The sequence below is a fragment of the Alexandromys fortis genome, unplaced genomic scaffold, assembly GCF_014885135.2.
Source record: "Alexandromys fortis isolate MF-2015 unplaced genomic scaffold, M_Fortis_MF-2015_v1.1 scaffold_7, whole genome shotgun sequence".
NCBI lineage: Eukaryota > Metazoa > Chordata > Mammalia > Rodentia > Cricetidae > Alexandromys > Alexandromys fortis.
The window spans coordinates 1197356-1213865 of record NW_026067920.1 but is presented as its reverse complement, the minus strand read 5'-3'; the positions used below and the strand labels follow the sequence as shown (position 1 = coordinate 1213865).

General features: G+C 50.9%; 1 protein-coding gene across 2 annotated transcripts in view; it reads right to left on the bottom strand.

Moving 5' to 3' along the window:
* Evc (EvC ciliary complex subunit 1) overlaps window positions 1-16510 on the bottom strand; it is a 38196-nt gene continuing 21686 nt past the window's right edge. The window contains exons 11-21 of one of the 2 annotated variants that reach the window (XM_050141076.1): window positions 16251-16349; window positions 14357-14569; window positions 13146-13255; window positions 11224-11434; window positions 9776-9982; window positions 8663-8807; window positions 6815-6944; window positions 3907-4033; window positions 2452-2545; window positions 1669-1780; window positions 1-1308 (exon numbers count right to left, since the gene is read on the bottom strand). In XM_050141076.1, coding sequence (XP_049997033.1) covers window positions 1224-1308; window positions 1669-1780; window positions 2452-2545; window positions 3907-4033; window positions 6815-6944; window positions 8663-8807; window positions 9776-9982; window positions 11224-11434; window positions 13146-13255; window positions 14357-14569; window positions 16251-16349 — 1533 coding nt within the window. In that variant the 3' untranslated portion in view covers window positions 1-1223. The remainder of the gene's footprint in view (window positions 1309-1668; window positions 1781-2451; window positions 2546-3906; window positions 4034-6814; window positions 6945-8662; window positions 8808-9775; window positions 9983-11223; window positions 11435-13145; window positions 13256-14356; window positions 14570-16250; window positions 16350-16510) is intronic. The other variant, XM_050141077.1, reaches the window with a different exon arrangement.

Below are 16510 nucleotides of genomic sequence, written 5' to 3'. Positions count from 1 at the left end.
CAGCGAGAACAACTCCTCAACTCCTGGGCTAGAGGTTTTTATTCGGAATGAGTCTGGGATGGCTCATGTGCAAGGAGGAGCAGGAGCAGGGGAATGGAAGAAGGAAGAAGAAGGAAGGCCGGATGCTGCATCAGCCGAGCCCTCAGTCGGAAGTGCCTGGCCTCAGGCATCACTCTCAGGCACACCGGTGTTCCTGGGCAAGAGTGTGAAGCAGTGTTTTCATGTGTACCAGTGCTCATCTCAAATGCACCAGTGTGTGCCATTCACAGCCTCCTGGCTGCACGTGGGTCTGGGTCTGACATGAGAGACTCCATCTTTGGCATCAACAGCTTTCACACCCAAGCAAAGAGTGATCACACCCAAAATGTTGATAGTCATGACTGGGGATACCTTATGGTGAAAGAGATTGTCCCCTGAGTGGGAAAGACCTCTGACCTAGGGGGCAAGTGGGGCTGGTTTGGAAGCTTATGGAAGGTCCTTCCCACCCCTCTGGAGGAGCAGGTGACCTGGGGACCTCTCCTCAAGGTAGGGACTGCTGGCTGCTGGAATATTTCCCTTCTCAGTGAAGCCTGAGGGTAGAGATATTCTCCTATGTCCTCCATGCCCAAGGAGGAGATCTCGTGGTATGTGACAGGCACGTGTGGTCGGTCCCCAAGCTCCAAACAGTTCAGAACAGGCCTATGGATTTGAAACTCCATGGCTGTGTCAAGGACCCTGGCTCTGAGACTCTGACATCCTTGAGTAACCAGGTCCCAGGACTCCTGAACCAAAAGAGCTACCAAGAGCGAAAGTTGGCTGGTCCTGGTTGGGACACTGGCAGGACATGACTATGGAGCAAAGGGAGTGAAACAATGACTTTGGGCTCAGACAACACCAGTAATACTGAGACCCTGGCAGGTAGGACTCTGTGGAGATGCTGGGAACCAAGGGCCATTGGGTAGCACCAGGACACTGTGAGGCTGGAGGGCAGGAGTAGAGGGCGCTCCTGAGAGAGGAAGCAGTCTGGGAAAGTGCACCAGGGCAGAAGCCGAGGTTCTCCAAGGCCTGTCTCCACCACCTCCGGTCATCCCAGGCACTTGGTGGTTATGCCATTTCCACTATCTAAGGTAGGTGGCATCCCCTCTCTCAAGATCAGCCTTCAACTAGGGGCCCAATCTGAACCACAAGGCTGCAGCCACAGAGGAAGCGAGGCGCACAGTAGGTCCATCTCAGCAGGGTTCCAGCTACAGATTGCTTCTTCTCTGCAGCATCTTCCTCGAGTTCTCTCCATCACCAGCGTCGCTGTCCTGCTGACCCAGCCTTCTGCTGCTGTGGACACAGATGGGACGTGAATGTTGCCCTGTGGATGCAGGACCATCCAGCCGGAAGAAGAGAAACTTCCGGGGATGAACGCAATGTGCAAAAAAACCCAGCAGAAGCCACCCAGCACCAGAGGAGAATGGAGACACCAGCTTAGTTGACCCAGCAGCCCCAGAACTGATTCACCAGTGATGATTCCCAGCAATGCAGACAACTCCTGTTATGGTCCCTCCCTGCCCATTATTCTCAGATTTTATTACCAGCCTTTCCTGGGCCTCACAGGAGTACCCCGAGAAGGGTCACTCACTCCCAGACTTCAGACAATTGACAGAAGTCAGGAGAAAGGCAGTGGGCTGGGATCCTTCTCACCTGAGTGGTCCTGTGATATGGTCTGCCTGCATAGGGTGATCATTGTTGGGCGGCCCCAGGTCCTCTCTCTCCCGAGGTGGGGGCTTCTTTCTTCTGGTTCTTACCGGCTTCTCTGTAGAAGACAGACAGGCCCAGGATGACTCCGTGACTTTAGGTGGTGCTTCCTGCCTCCACGATTTGTAAGCAACCCTGGTGGGCAGGTGGACTTCGTACCCATTTGTGCTCATATCACTGCTAAGCAAGCTGAACATCCCGAAGAGGAACATCCCCACACCCCACAGCCTCCTCTTGACAGAGCTGGGATGGAACTGGGTGCACCAGGCTCTGTTTCTGCTTCACCCACAGCATCCAGGATCCAGGAGACAGGAATGGGAGAGGGCAGAGTGCAGGTGTTGGCCAGAACATGTGTGTGCAACACCTGTGAACCACTTCCACCACCAGATGACATCAGCGGGATGCTGCTGATGTATCTCTGGCAGGGGAAGAGGTGTCATCTCTCCATTTGACAGATGGGAAAACAGAGATGAGAATAAGATGAGGTCAGAGAGGAGTAGAGCCAGGAACGGGCATAATGGGATGCTAGAGAACCAGAGTCTCTGTTATGTCCTGATGTACAGAGAGCAGGGAAGTCCAGAGAAGCTGTACAGGGCCCCCAAGGCTACACAGCTGATTAATGGTGGCTGTGGGCTGGCACCCACACCTAAGCTCGATGGTTGTGGACTGGCATCCACTCTTCTGAGCTCAGAGCCCTTCCCGCTGCAGCAGCACAGTGCAGAGGCTTACCTGGCAGTCCTCGCTTGCTGGAGAATGGCTTGTTTTCAATAAGGGGCACTCGGGCCAGTGTCGCCAGCTCTGAGATAAAGGTCTGCTCAGCTTCCTGCCAGACAAATGGAAGACTATCAGGTTGAATCTCAGCCCCTCACCCCTGAGTTAAAGCCTTACACGGTGGGAGATGGCTGGTGATGACATCCCATGTCCCAGTGTGGAAAAGGACCTTCCAAGCAGAACCCCATGAAGACAGGATCAGGACAGACAAAGGGTGCCCCTCTAGACACCTGGGTCTCCTCTCCTAGTCTCAAAGCACTGTACACAAACGAGGACACTGGGTACTCAGCCATTGCCCTGCTTCCCCTCCAGTGCATGGCTGCCAGAAGACCCAGAAGCCATGGTTTCCTAACCTTAGTTTTCCTATCTGTAGTAAGTTTCACTCCAGCTACCACCTCAGTGGCTCTGAGAAGGTGCTGAGAGCTCTCAGATCAGCTACCATTTGCAATGGACCCCTGGGAACAAAAGTTTATCGTTGACAGGATTCTTAAGACCGCTGTCATTACTGCCACTCCTGTCCAGATGGACACGGAAAAGGCCAAATCACTGTCACATGCCTTCATTCTGAAATTCTGATTTTTCTTTTAAATTTTATTTATCTATTTGTTTGTAATAGTAGTAGCAGTAATAAGAAGTAGTAGTAGTAATAGTAGTAATAGTAGTAGTAGTAGTAGTAGTAGTAGTGTGTGTGTGTGTGTGTGTGTGCCTCAGTGCACACATGGTGGTCACAGGATAGCTTCCGGAAGTCAGTTCTCTCCCTCTACCGTGTGTTCTGGTGATGGAGCACAGGTCCAGGTTTGAGTAGCAAGTCATTTTTACCTGCAGAACCATACTGTCATGCTCTGATCTTGTTTTAAGGCATCCTGTAATTCCCCCATGTTTTTAAGACAGATACTTTGGGGGTATAGTCACATCACATAATCTTCCAGGTTGGGACTTTTTTTTATTGTGGACTAAATGGCCTGAGAGCTAAGCCTCCCTAAATGCTCTACCTGGAGTGTGAGCCTCAGTTACTGTCAGTACTGCCCAAGAGGCAGAGGTGGTGGCTCCCACACCCTGCAGCCGTCTTGGTGGCGGTCTACACAGGGAAATGCTCACTCCTTTACTACGTCCAAAGCCATGGGCAGATGGGCTGCTCAGCATGTATGCCCTGCATACACCAGGGCCATGTGGGACCTGATGTCTTCAAGGGGCTCACACTCTCTTCACGAAGTCACACTGTGTTGGCCAATGGAACTCAGAGAGTCAAAGATGTCACAGACAGAGAGGCACAGAGGTGGAGAGGTTTAGAAGGGGCCACAGGGTTTTGTTCTTTTTTGTTTTACAGTGTCCCATGTAGCTGGCTGTAAGCCCAGGTATGGCCTCTCTCTTGTACTCTAGGCCCCCGCCTCTAGTGACACACCCCCAAACTACCTGCAGCTGGGCCTCAAGCTGGGCTTCGAGCTGGTCGAGCTCGCGCGCTTTCTCCTTTTGACAATTCAGGCGGCCTTGCTGGTGCTGTGTGAACTGGCTCAGGAATTTCTTCTGCCGTGACAGCATCCTGGTGGCATGAAGGGATTGTTAGCACTGTTGGAACCCTGGGCCAAGAGGTCCCTACAAACCCCTTCCAAAAGACACGCTATACCACGGACTTGTGACCCTTCATTGCACGTGTGTCCTGGAGCCTGGAGAGGAGCCAGGAAAACATGTGTGACTTCCCGCGGTCATATTTTCCAAACAGTTCAACTCTGACCCTGAAGCTGCACGGCCTTAAAGCATGGTGATATTTAAGATATCCTGCATGCACACGACACTTAGATTCCTAGGAACGTTTGGGGACATCAGCAGGACAGAAGCAAAGTCAGGACATTCCTAGGTGGGGACTTACAGCTGCACACTGGCATCTATCTTCTCATGGGCAGAAAATCTTTCCTAAGGAGAGAGGTTCCCATGAAGGGCAGAGACCTTCCAAGACCACCAAGGAAGCTCATTTTGTGGGATCAGTGTCTGAGAAAACCTTATTATGGAAGCCAGTTCACTCTGAGAGTAAGAATGGAGGCTGGGCAGAGGCCAGGTCCCTCACACCGAGAGCATCCTTCTCTCTTGGGCACAGACCCTTCCCTCTCTCCCTCTTCAGCAGATCGTGCTCTGGCCCTCTGCAAAGAGGGACATCTATTCCTGTCCTGTAGTCCGTGGCTATTATTCACCTCCTTTCCATCTCTGGGGCAACTTCCAGAAAGGCTGACTAGTTCTGAAGGCGGAAGTCACCTTTAGCACCAATAGGCATGCCCTGGGGGTACACAAGGCGTAAGGATGCTGTCTCGCCCTCTGCTTTCTCTCTAGGCTGCAGGGATACCTTTCCTTGCTTCCTTGCATTTGGCCTTACATTTCTATTCATCCCGTAAGACCAAATCATCTCTCCACCCATGATCCATCTGTCTATCCATGGTCTATCCACCCATCCTTCCATTTATCCATCTCCACCCATCCACGTTCCATCAATCCATCTATGACCCAGTTATCCATCTATCCATGATCCACTTATCCATTCATCTCCATCTATCCATCACTCTGCCCATGATCCATCCATCCATATACACCCAGCTATATAGTTCATCTAGCCAGCCACGATCCATCAATCCATACATGATCCTTTATCCATTTATTCATAATTCATCCATCCATCCATCCAAGTTCCATCCACTCATGATCTCCCACCCATGATCTATCTACTTGTCCCCTTTTTTCTCATTAAAGTACTTCTGGCCAGACAGTCACTGTGACCTAACACTGTCACACGTGTATATCATGTACTTTTATTATTGCACTGGCTCACATCCACCTCTTATCCCCCGGCCCTCACCCCATACCCATCCCTTCCCCTCCCATAACAGCTCCCTTCCAATTTCATGCTTTCTTAAAGAGCTAGATTCTGCCTAAGAGAGAATGTGTGCTTGTCATTTTGAGTCTGGTTTATCTCACTTAATATGGTTACCACCTGTTCCATCCCGTAAACGGCATGCCACATTTTTGTAATGGGTCAACAATACTTTATCAAGTATATTTATCTCTACCTATTTATCACATTTGTTTCACCCACTTATCCACCGATGGGCCTCTGGGCTGATTGGATAGCATGCACACTGTGGAAAGCGCTGTAGTAAGTGTGGGTGTGTGAGTCCCTCTGCTGCATGCTGACTGAGCTGGTTAGTGTATTGTCAACTGGCCACTAACAAGTTGGTCCCTTGGGAAGAAGGAACCTCAAGTGAGAAAATGCCCCTGAAGATTGGCCTGCAGGCAAGCTATTGGGGGCATTTTCTTGATTAATGATGAGTATGGGAGGGTCTAGCCAGTCCCACCCCTGGACAAGTGGCCCTGAGTTGCAGAAGAAAGCAAGCTGAGAGAGCCAGGAAGAGCAAGCCTGTGAACAACATTCATTCATGGCCTCTGCATCAGTTCCTGCCTTGAGTTCTTGTCTTGACCTCTTTTCATGATGGATGCAGAAGCCAAACAAACCCTTTCCTCCACAAATAGCTTTTGGTCATGGTGTCCACACAGTCTCAGAGATCCAGCTAGGATGCTGACTCTGGTGCCTTTGGGCAAAACCCTAAATAAGTTGACCTACCGCCTCTTTATTGACCCCCAACGCTCCTTCTTTCTATCCTGGGGATACAGTCTTTTCTTTGTCACCCTGATTCTTCTCATCCATGGAACAACAAGGAGGAAACCTCTGGTTTGTCTGTTTACTCTGCAATGGCCTAGCTCTCTCTTCATGGAGGTCTACTTAGGAATGTCTGTCACACAGCAATGCCTAGCTTTCTAGCATGTTCCCCCCTGACTCTCAAGAAAGCTGAGTCTACTATGGACTCAAGGAGAGACCATGAGTATCCTCTCTGTCAGGCTGGCTCTTCTCTCTCATAAACCATGTGGAGTTGGACCAGGTAGCCACTGAGACCTGTCTTGTTCTGGGTCAAAGAAATCCTGTCTCTAAAAACAAACAAAAAATTAAGGTAAATGGTGTCTAAGGGACAACAGTTGAGGTTATGCCTGGGCTGCCACACACACCCGTACTCTCTCTCTCTCTCTCTCTCTCTCTCTCTCTCTCTCTCTCTCTCTCTCTCTCTCTCTCACATACACACACACACACACACACACACACACATCAGTCTTCACACAAATTTTCACCTCGAGGCTGGTTCCTGGGGAGTCCAAGATATAAATGAAAGAATTCCGTGGCTCTGCCACGGAAGCCATCAACAGGCAAACCATGCAGGATCCCAAATCCACCATGTAGAGAGGAATACACCCCATGCAGGGACCCCAAGACAACCCTGAGCCCCACCTCTGTTGCACCGCCTGGGTAGCTCCATGGGTATCTATTGTCTGGCTCCCTGACGGTGCTGTCTGGTTCCCCGATGGTGGGTCACTGAATTCTTGCTTCTTCCACACCTTGTAAGTGTTGATTCTCTCACCTGGACCCACAGAGACAAGGAAATCAAGGTGTGCCTTTGAAAGGTAGACTCTGCTGGGCCTGGGGTGAAGCTGGGGGCCTGGGAAAGGGATGAGCATGACACACCTGCTCTCCTAGCGCGTCACAGGCACCAGTACTGAGAAGGCCAGTGCAAGAGAATGTGATGGCTGCTTTGGCACAGCAAAGCACCCATGGCTCCCCTCTAGCTCTCTGTCAGGAGCAAGGAGAAGTGACAGCAAGCTTCCACAGCAAGAGGCTGCCACAGAGGCAGAGGCAGCAGGGAGAAGGGTTGGGTGAGCTGAGCTGGGGCCATGTGGGCCATGGGATGCCAAGTGTGAGCACTCTTAGGAGCAGACATCTGGCCTTGATCTCACACTCATTGCCTGCAACTCTTTATTATGTGCAGAGTTACCTATTCAGAAAAATTGTGACATTATTATTATTATTATTATTATTATTATTATTATTATGTGTGCCCTGGCTGAGAGTACTGTCTGTTGCATAATTACTTTAGTGCCATCTTTACCTAGTAATCCATGCTTGACCACAGATGACAGACAACCCTCCTGGAGATGCCCCTCTGTCAAATAACCCAATACCAAAGGAGTATTTGGGGGGGGTATGTGGTTCTGCACTTTGATGATAGTGAGGTCCCCAGCAGCTGGTGACCTGGCTGGGCCTGAGCAGCCACCATGCACAGAGGGGCTTCATCAGCAGAGTCATGAACAGGCTTCCTGGGCCCTGCTCCTTAGGGAAGCAGTCCTTTCAAGAGAGGGGGCTTGCTGCACTCTGTCAGGGAAGCCAATGCCACATACCTGCAGCAAAGCTCAAGAGCAGGAGAATGGGCTGTCAGAGCTCAGAGGACAGGAGAAGGGTGAGCCCAGCCATAACCCCACAGATAGCAAGCGGAGGCCTAGTGTGGGGAGATGACAGGTCCTGGTACTGACTGCTTTGCGGATGTGCAGGTGTCCCTTGCTAAGCAAGCCCAAATCTCTTTGAAAACCATCCAGGTGATGGGGAACCTGGAGTCACTGGTGGATTCCTGAGCACATTCCAGATCTCAACTGAACCCTCCTGAATGAGGGGAGGGTGAGTCAGGTGGCAACTGAGCCCAGTTGAGAGCAGTATACGGTACTCCAGGACCTTCTTCCTATCCCTCTACTTGGGGCTCAATTCCAGCCCATCCCGGGGGAATGCAGTAAAGTGTGTGAGCTGCGGAGTTAGTGCTGCTCTGAGGACCCTCGTGCAGGGAGGCAGGAAGGTTAGGAAAAGCCCGAGAGAGCTCTGGGTGTTATTTAAGTGTCGCTGTGGAAAGGATGGCTGTCATCCATTGCTTCACAGGCATGGCGGCGGGAGGGAATTAGCTATAGAGGGCCTGGGTAGAACATTTTCGGGGTCTCAGGAGCTCTGCTGGGCCCACTCTTACTCCTGGTTACTACATCTCTTTGGCTACCAGGAAGCTCAAAGACGGAATGACTTCTGTTTCTCAGCAGGACTTACAAGCATTCATCCCAGATATTTCTCAGACACCATCTAGACCTGCTGTATGGTATATACATGCTTTTTTGCCCCCCCCCCGACCCTTTACAAAGGCTTTTGAGTCAAAAAGGGAAACATGCATGCATGCATGCACACATGCACGTGCGCAAACAAACTGGATTCCCCAGGTGGGCCACACCGACTCCCCTCTTGCAAAGCCACCACTGGGGAGACACCTACCCTGCAGGGTCTTCAGGCGCTGCAGCACTTGCTCCTCGTGGGCCTGCAGGAGCTTCCCGACGCGCTGGTAATACGCCTGCACGAGGTGGCCGACACTGGTGCTGGTCACATACACACTCTCCACCACCGTCTCCACCAGCGTCCTCTGTTGTAAGCAGGAGAGACAGGGACACCTGGACAGTCACACCTGCCCTGCACTGAACTTTCTACCCTCTCTCCAACCAGGACTGGCCCGGACTCAGGCAGGGTGAGCATGGTTGCTTTCAGTCAGTCATGATGATCTTACTTCCCTTTGGCAACAATGGTCGAGAAAGTGGTTTTAATCTAGTTCTGGCCAATCAGATGTAAACTCTGGGAAGCCTGCTGGGGGTGGGTCATTTCATTTGAGCATTAGCACAAAGCCTTACTGGGTGAGAGACTCCATCGGTTCTGTCATTCTACCAGGCTGTACATATCTGTGTTTGCTAGGCCACAGACACCATGGCCTTCGGCCTCGGTCAGACCTCTCACCTCATGGATCCAGTGGGTAACTAAGGAGATATAGGGCGGGCACTGGAGATGAGCCAAGACCTGGCTCCAGCTTCATTTCTACTGCTCACTACCTGCCATGCTTTCAGGGTGTCTTTTGTACAATGAGAAGCCCCACTTTCCCCATCTGTAAATTCAGAAGGAGGATCCAACCCGGGCTGTGTGGAATCTGAGGAAGCAGGGTGGAGAAGGCACCCGGATATTGTACCACACTCATATGACCACTGTCACTATTCTGACCACTGTCACTTCGCCCTGGCAACCAACGGAAACAGCGAGCCACTGCCCACTCATCCAAGCTGAGCTGTGGATCATGAGGCCATCAGGGTCTGTCTGCAAAGCCTCAGGGAAAGCCACAACACTCAGCTGTGATCCGGTTTTGCTGTGCGCTAGACAGTGGAGAGGGAAGCCAGCCAGGTGTGCCTCTGGCTGATACAGAACCAGAGTTGACAGGCCACAGCTCAGGGCTGCGTGATTCTTGACTGGCAAGCCAGGCACATGCCATAGGCTGGAAGCTCAAAGACAGGCAGGGAAAATGCCATTCTTCCTGCCCCTTGGTGTCAAAGGACAGGGCCTGGCTCTCACCTTGAAGTCTTCCTTGTCCCTTGTCCGACCCTTACTGGCCACATTCCTTGCATGCACCAACAATGCTTGCCCAATGGCCCTTTCAGAGTGCATCTGTAGCAGCTGCCCTGCCTCTTGCACCTCTGCAAGGAGCTGCTGCTGGAGCCGCAGGCCTGTCTGCTGTGCCTCATCTTCCAGTCTGGTTGCCTCCTCCTGGATCCGTGCTTCCTACAAGGGAAGAAAAGCTATTCCCCAGCCAGAATGGCTGGGCCTTGTGCTTGGCTGAAGACTGGGGAAAGGAAAGAAAGGGTGGGCAGATTCTAGGCTTGAAACACTAGCCCCAAGGATGAGCCTAGGGGTCTGTTGATAGTCCCCTCCCTCATCCAAAGACATTTATTTAGCATCAGTTGTGGGCTTGGTGTGATCCATGGACCCTCACAAAATGAGGGCCTTGTTCATCCTTCTAGAACAGGGTGAAGCCTGAATACTAGGACTGACAAAGTCTCAGAGGCTCAGAGAAGCTGAGTGACTTTCTAAAAGGCAAACAGCAGAGCCAGGCTGAAATCAGGTCCAAATTTGGGGACATCATAGACGCTATGGTGGGGCACATGGCACCAGGGACAAAAGATAGGGGGATGGGAACTAGGGACTTGGAGCTGCTTCTGCTTAGGGTGGAAAGATGGAGAAGCTGGGAACTAGAGCTAAAAAAGTAACCTCTTTGCTCCCTTTAAGGAGGAGCTAGTGACTAGGGTCCTTTGTGGCCAGCAGGACAGATACTATCATAGCTTTTGTGGATTAAGAGATCCATGCAGGAAACCTAGAGCAGCGGTAGGGATTCAAAGCCCAGCTTTGATGCCCGCCTATGATTTCAATTTGTTCAAATCTTCACAGAGCAGGAAGGGCCTCTTCCAGTGTCATCTGTGTGCCCACTGTCCCTGAGACTTCACTTTTCTCCTGGTGGAATTCTCTTCATTTCACTTTTACTAGAATCCCTTGACCTGTGTGTCCCCTCAGAGTCACTTCTGCCACCCCCCTTTTATGAGCTGGTCCATGTTCCCTCAAATGTGCTTGTTTAAATTCTAATCATAAGACTTCAGTGTTAAACAGTATGGACACAGGACACGGGTAATTAATTTCAAAGGGTTGTGAGCTTGGGGTTCCATTCATGGTACCTGAAGTTCTCCTAAGATGATCTCAGTACACACAGTACACAAGGGTAGATGTGTCTGTAAACCAAGGAACAAAGTCTGGGGAGAAACCTGCCCTGCCTAGACCTCAGCCCTCAGGCACCCCCTCCTGGGAGCCAATAAGGCCCTGTGAGTCAAGTCCCAACCCGTGCCTCTTGTCACACTGCCCAGCAAACTCCTGGACTATCAGGATCCAAATGTGACAAGCAGGATTGGAACTTGGGTCTAAGGGAGCATTTCTGAGCAGGGTTTGGAGGGGGCGGGGGCACACTGTGTTCTCACCAGGGCTCTGAGTAGCTGCCATTGATGCTCCTCCAGGCAGGGGGAGGCTCCCTGCTCCAAAGCCAGCTGCTCACGCAGCTCTTGCAGGAGCCTCTTCTTCCCGGAGAGCCTCATCTGAGCCAGGGCAGTGGTGGTGGTGCCTCGGAGGGCCAGTCTACGCAGAGCGGAGCAGAGCAGCAGCTCGTGGCCCTGCAGGATGCCTCGTGTGGACCTGTGCGAGAGGGCAAGGCTGGTCAGGGCTCTAGGAAGTCCTGGGCCATTAGGGTTCACACCCATAGGAGGAATGGGAGTCAACCATCCCACCACCCAGCTGGTGACATCAGCCAGATCCTTCACAAGTTCAGAGGGAATGCAGTGGCTCTGATGCCTGCTCAGTTCCAGTCCATACACAAATTCTAAACACGTTTAAAGCCAGAACAAGCACTTGAGTTCCCACGCCAGTAGGTCAAGACAACACAAGGCCAGGCAAAGGGGCCAGTGTTTTGTTTGTAATGTACAGTGCTTCAGAGAGGCTAAGAAACCGGACAGATCTTTGGAAGTCAGGGAGTGACAAAAGGCAGATATGGGATAGACTCAAGGTTTTCTGCAGTGGCCCTTATCCTGGAGATGTGAGTTACCTCCTCTTACAAAGTCCTGCCATGGAACCAGTCAGCCCCCAGGGATGGGGTTTATCTGCCATAACCTAAAATCCCTAGTAGGAGGGAGACAAATGTTCCGGGGAGTTTGATACCATAAAATCTGGACCTCCTGTCCACAGTCATTCAACAAGTTTCAGTGGTCAGTCGACAAAAATAACAGTCATACAAACAGGAAAAAATGACCCCCCCCCCACAAAGTGGAATGATAACAGAAAAGCTACATGGTAACATATGGACCAAAAGACTAGAACAGTACAGAATTATGTGTGGAAGGTGCTGGAAAGTCTAGTAAGTACAAAATTGAATCCTAAGAGACAGAAGACTGGTCTATATTAAATATAAATGGACCAAATACAGCTCAGGACATAGGCTCTAAACTATCTGAACATCCGTGAGCTGACAATGTTCAATGAGTCACCCTGGTCCATCCTGCTTATCTCTCTCCCTTCTGATGCTTCACTTACCCCATCCAGTAAAACAGCCATACCTGCTGCCATCCTGTCTACAGGAGCCACATGCCTGTTGCCACAACACCGGCTACCATAGCCACCTACTTCCTGTACCAAGCACTGCCAAAGCCGCTACCTGCTACTGTTCCACCCACTACAACGGCCACAGCTGCAGCCGCACCAACCCATCGCTGTGCGGCTGTGACCACCTCTACTACAGCCACACTCCTGCTTCTGTACTCACCTCTGCTATAGCCACACACGGGATACCTACATAAACCAGGTCCTTGGGGAAAAATATGGGCCACTAAAAAAAAGAATATCTGTCATTTTTCTCCTAGGAAGTGAGGAAAAATATTTTCACCAAACAGAAAAAAAAAAACCCATGCAGCATGAACAGCAAAAATGTGGAAAGGGAATATACAGTTGACTGATGAATGGAGAGTGACTGAAAATGCCCACAGAGGATCTCTGTGATGACAGACGTTTCCAACATCTGGACCGTGTGTGGTAACAGAAGTAAAACTGCAAATTTACCAAACATCTGGAATCGTACTCAAACCCAATGTGCATAAATGCACCTCACAAGAGCTATTCCAAAAAGTCTCTACCAAGCAGAATGCTGTGAAACAGGCTTCCTTAGCACTGCTGGCTAGCGAAGAACACTGAAACGGTACATCTTTATTAGCGGGGGAAGCCGGGGTAGCCGATGTGCCCACACTGCAGGTTAGCACACACACACCGAGGTTAGCCTGACTGCAGGTTAGCACACACACACCGAGGTTAGCCTGGAGTCTCACACAGACAGAGCCCATCCTCCAGGGCTCATACTCACTCTTCAGAGAGGCCACTGAATCGGCTCAGGACCCTATGAATGGTGCTCTCCTGGTGCTCCCGCAGCTGCCTCTGCAGCACCGTGGACAGCGCACACTCCTCCAGCCACACCTATGCTCAGAAGGACAGAGATGCATGCGGCAGCTGCAGTGGGTCCATTAGCCCATTTTTTTTTTTTTAAACAAGTCCCTTTCTTTCCTGATTCTCTTAACATCTTCCCTTGTGCCCACAGGCCCACAGTCCTCCTAGATTATTTCATATGATCAGAAGGAAGGCTTTCATCTCACCCAGCAAGACCATGTTGCAACAAGACTTCTGTCATTACGTGCTGGGTGGTGGTGGCACAAGCCTTTAATCCCAGCACTTGGGAGGCAGAGGCAGGTGGAGCTCTGTGAGTTCAAGGCCAGCCTGGTCTACAGAGCTAGCTAGGCTAGCTAGTTCCAGGACAGGGTCCCAAGATACAGAGAAGCCCTGTCTCAATAAGGAGAGAGAGAGAGAGAGAGAGAGAGAGAGAGAGAGAGAGAGAGAGAGAGAGAGAGAGAGANAGGAGGAGGAGGAGGAGGAGGAGGAGGAGGAGGAGGAGGAGGAGGAGGAGGAGGACGACAAAGAGAGAGAGAGAGAGAGAAGGAGAGAGAAGGAGAGAAAGAGAGAAGGGGGAGAGAGAGAGAGGGAGGGAGGGAGAGAGAGTTCCTTCTCAGTCTCCTGAGTTTTAACAGGCTGTCTTCACCAGCCTGGAGTCTTCAGAGCCTGGCCACTGGATGGAGCACAGGCCCTGCAGCTCAGACTTTCATTCCCTGGCCTGCGATTCTTTGCCTACACTGTCTAGCATCCTTCTTTGACTTCAACCTTTATGCCTCTCTTTCAGCCTTTTTGTTTCTGCAGCCACAGCTCTGTGCTGTCTCCTCTGTCCTCTGATTCACTGCCTTTCACTTCACGACTTCCTAGGTGAACTTGCAGGTGTGTTCACATCCTGGTCCTCCTTCTGGGACTGCTGGGGAAGCTTGGTAACCATAACTTTGTTTTCTTGGGGCACTGGACATCACCCCAAGGCCTTGAGCATGTTCAGCATTTACTCCGGCACCGAGCGCATCCCCAGATATTTGAACCACATCTCTGTAGTGTCTCTAAGAGGCCCTTAGGGATACCTAGCATCTGAAATCCCTCATCCTAAATTTCAAATCCATAGCCCAGCCCAGGTCCCAGGTGACACACCCGCCTGTCCTTTTCCAAGAGGTCACACAGGAGTTCCCACTGCCGTCTGCGAAATCGGTCCACCTGCCCCAGCTGTCTCGCTGCCTGCTCTTGGACCTGTTGCCTCAGGGCCTCACATTCTGTCACGGGGAGACTGCTCACTTCTGGGAGTGTTTTCAGGAACAGGGTGTCCACAAACTTTTGGAAGGTTTCCATGGTGCCACAGTACAGCTCCTAAAATGAGGACCACACTGGGGTTATGGTCAGCTTCCACATCCCTGCCATGCTGAGGACTAAGGTTTCAAACTGAAACAGAGCACATGATAATAAGCAAGACAGACAACAGGAACAAAGCACACATACATGGCTGTTATCACAAGCAAACCATATGCATTCCAGAGTGGTTATAGGAACCGGGCCTTAAGTAGTGGTGGTTGCTCTGCTCACACTTACACAAGATAAGCAAAGGGCTGCGATGATAAACAGCATTGCTTAGTTTAAAAAGAGCCAACTAGATGTTTTATGATCCAAAAGTTCTAAGAACTCAATCTACCATTTAATTACAGTCATCTAGAAGCAGGTGAAGAGCTACTAAGTGCATTAGAAGGCAAATCAGAGGAAAGCTGGGACAAGGCAAGGAGGCTACAGGATGGTCACAGCGCAGGAGATGAAGGCACCAGAGAGAACAGGAGGTCCAACAGGAGTCACTGCTGTCCCCAAGCAAGGGACATGAGAGTTGGAGCAGAAGTGGCATTTGGAGAAATAACCAAATTTCTCAAAACTAAGAAAAGAAGTTTACAGATTGGGACACCGAGGCCACAGAACGGATGACACCGATTTGATCCTGGGCAGCGCAGGTCAGAATAGCTGCACTTCCTGGCCTTCTAACTTTCTTTCTAACTCTCGAATCTGGAATGCCGACTTCTGCTCCACTCAGGGACACCTCCTTCAGACAGACAACCGTCTTTGGGTTCGCCTGTACCCTGCACCTCCATGGGCCACTCACTCTCCTCTCTGTGCTGATAAGGGATTGGAGTCAATATGGATTGGGATGCCCCTAGTACCACTGTGAAGGAAGACAGAGGTCCTATTACATAGATGGGGCAACAGGGCTAGAAGGAAGGACCAGGTAGTTGAGGCAGAGCCTGACACAGAGCTGGACATCTGAGCCACCTCTCCCAAGAGTGCTTCCTAGCCTTGAGGTGTGTTATATCATCCCTTACCAGCATCCTTTACCCCTCTTCCCTCTCTCAGCCTGGGTTCTGCCCGTCTCACCAGCATCCCCCAGGGCCCTGCACCTGAAGGTCTTCATGCACTTCTTCCTGTCTTTTCAAAGCCAGCTGTGAGGAGAAACGGGCAGCTCTAACTTGCCCGTGCACAGATTCAAAGCCATGTTAACCTCTCAGTTTCCAACATGGATTTGAAGAACCCATAACAGAGGGGTTGACTGTGGCTCCTCCAAGCAGCAAATAAAATGCCACTTGATCCTGACCTTAGTGTCCTTAATGTCCCAATTCAGAGGACAGGAGGACACAGAAGGTTGCTCTGTTGTCTGGCTAGATGACTTCATTGCTTACTTGACAGACTTGGAGTCACCTGGGAGACACGCCTACAAGGGAGTCTGTGGGGACATTTGTAGATACACTTAACCAAGGAGGGGAATCATTCACCCTGATTGTGAGCAGTCCCATCCCGTGAAGAGAGATTCCAGGTCGAATAAAAGGAGGCAAGCTGGGTACCAGCATGCATGTTTGTCTGCATCTTGACGGCAGGTGCAATGTGGCCAGATGCCTTGTGCTTCAGATGCTGTGCCTTTCCCACCATGATGGACTGAGAGCCACAACCAAGCCTTTCTTAACTCATTTTCCCTCAGGTGTCTTGTCACAGCAACAAGAAGAGCAGCACAATCACATACTTGGCAGAGTGCAGCCATGGCCTCTGTGATCCTGACATCCTCTTCCTCCTCCTGGTCACTCCGGGTCAGCCACTGCCTCTCCAGGACCTCGTGAAAAGCCTGTAGTTAAAACAGGAACTGAGTACCGAAGAAAACAGCACTCTTTGTTTTTTTTTTTTTTTTTTTTTTTCTGGAAAATCTTTCCCTATCTCCAATGACTGACTGACATCTCAAATGGGAGGAATATTCACTCCAATATATTGTGAGGAAACTGAGGCATG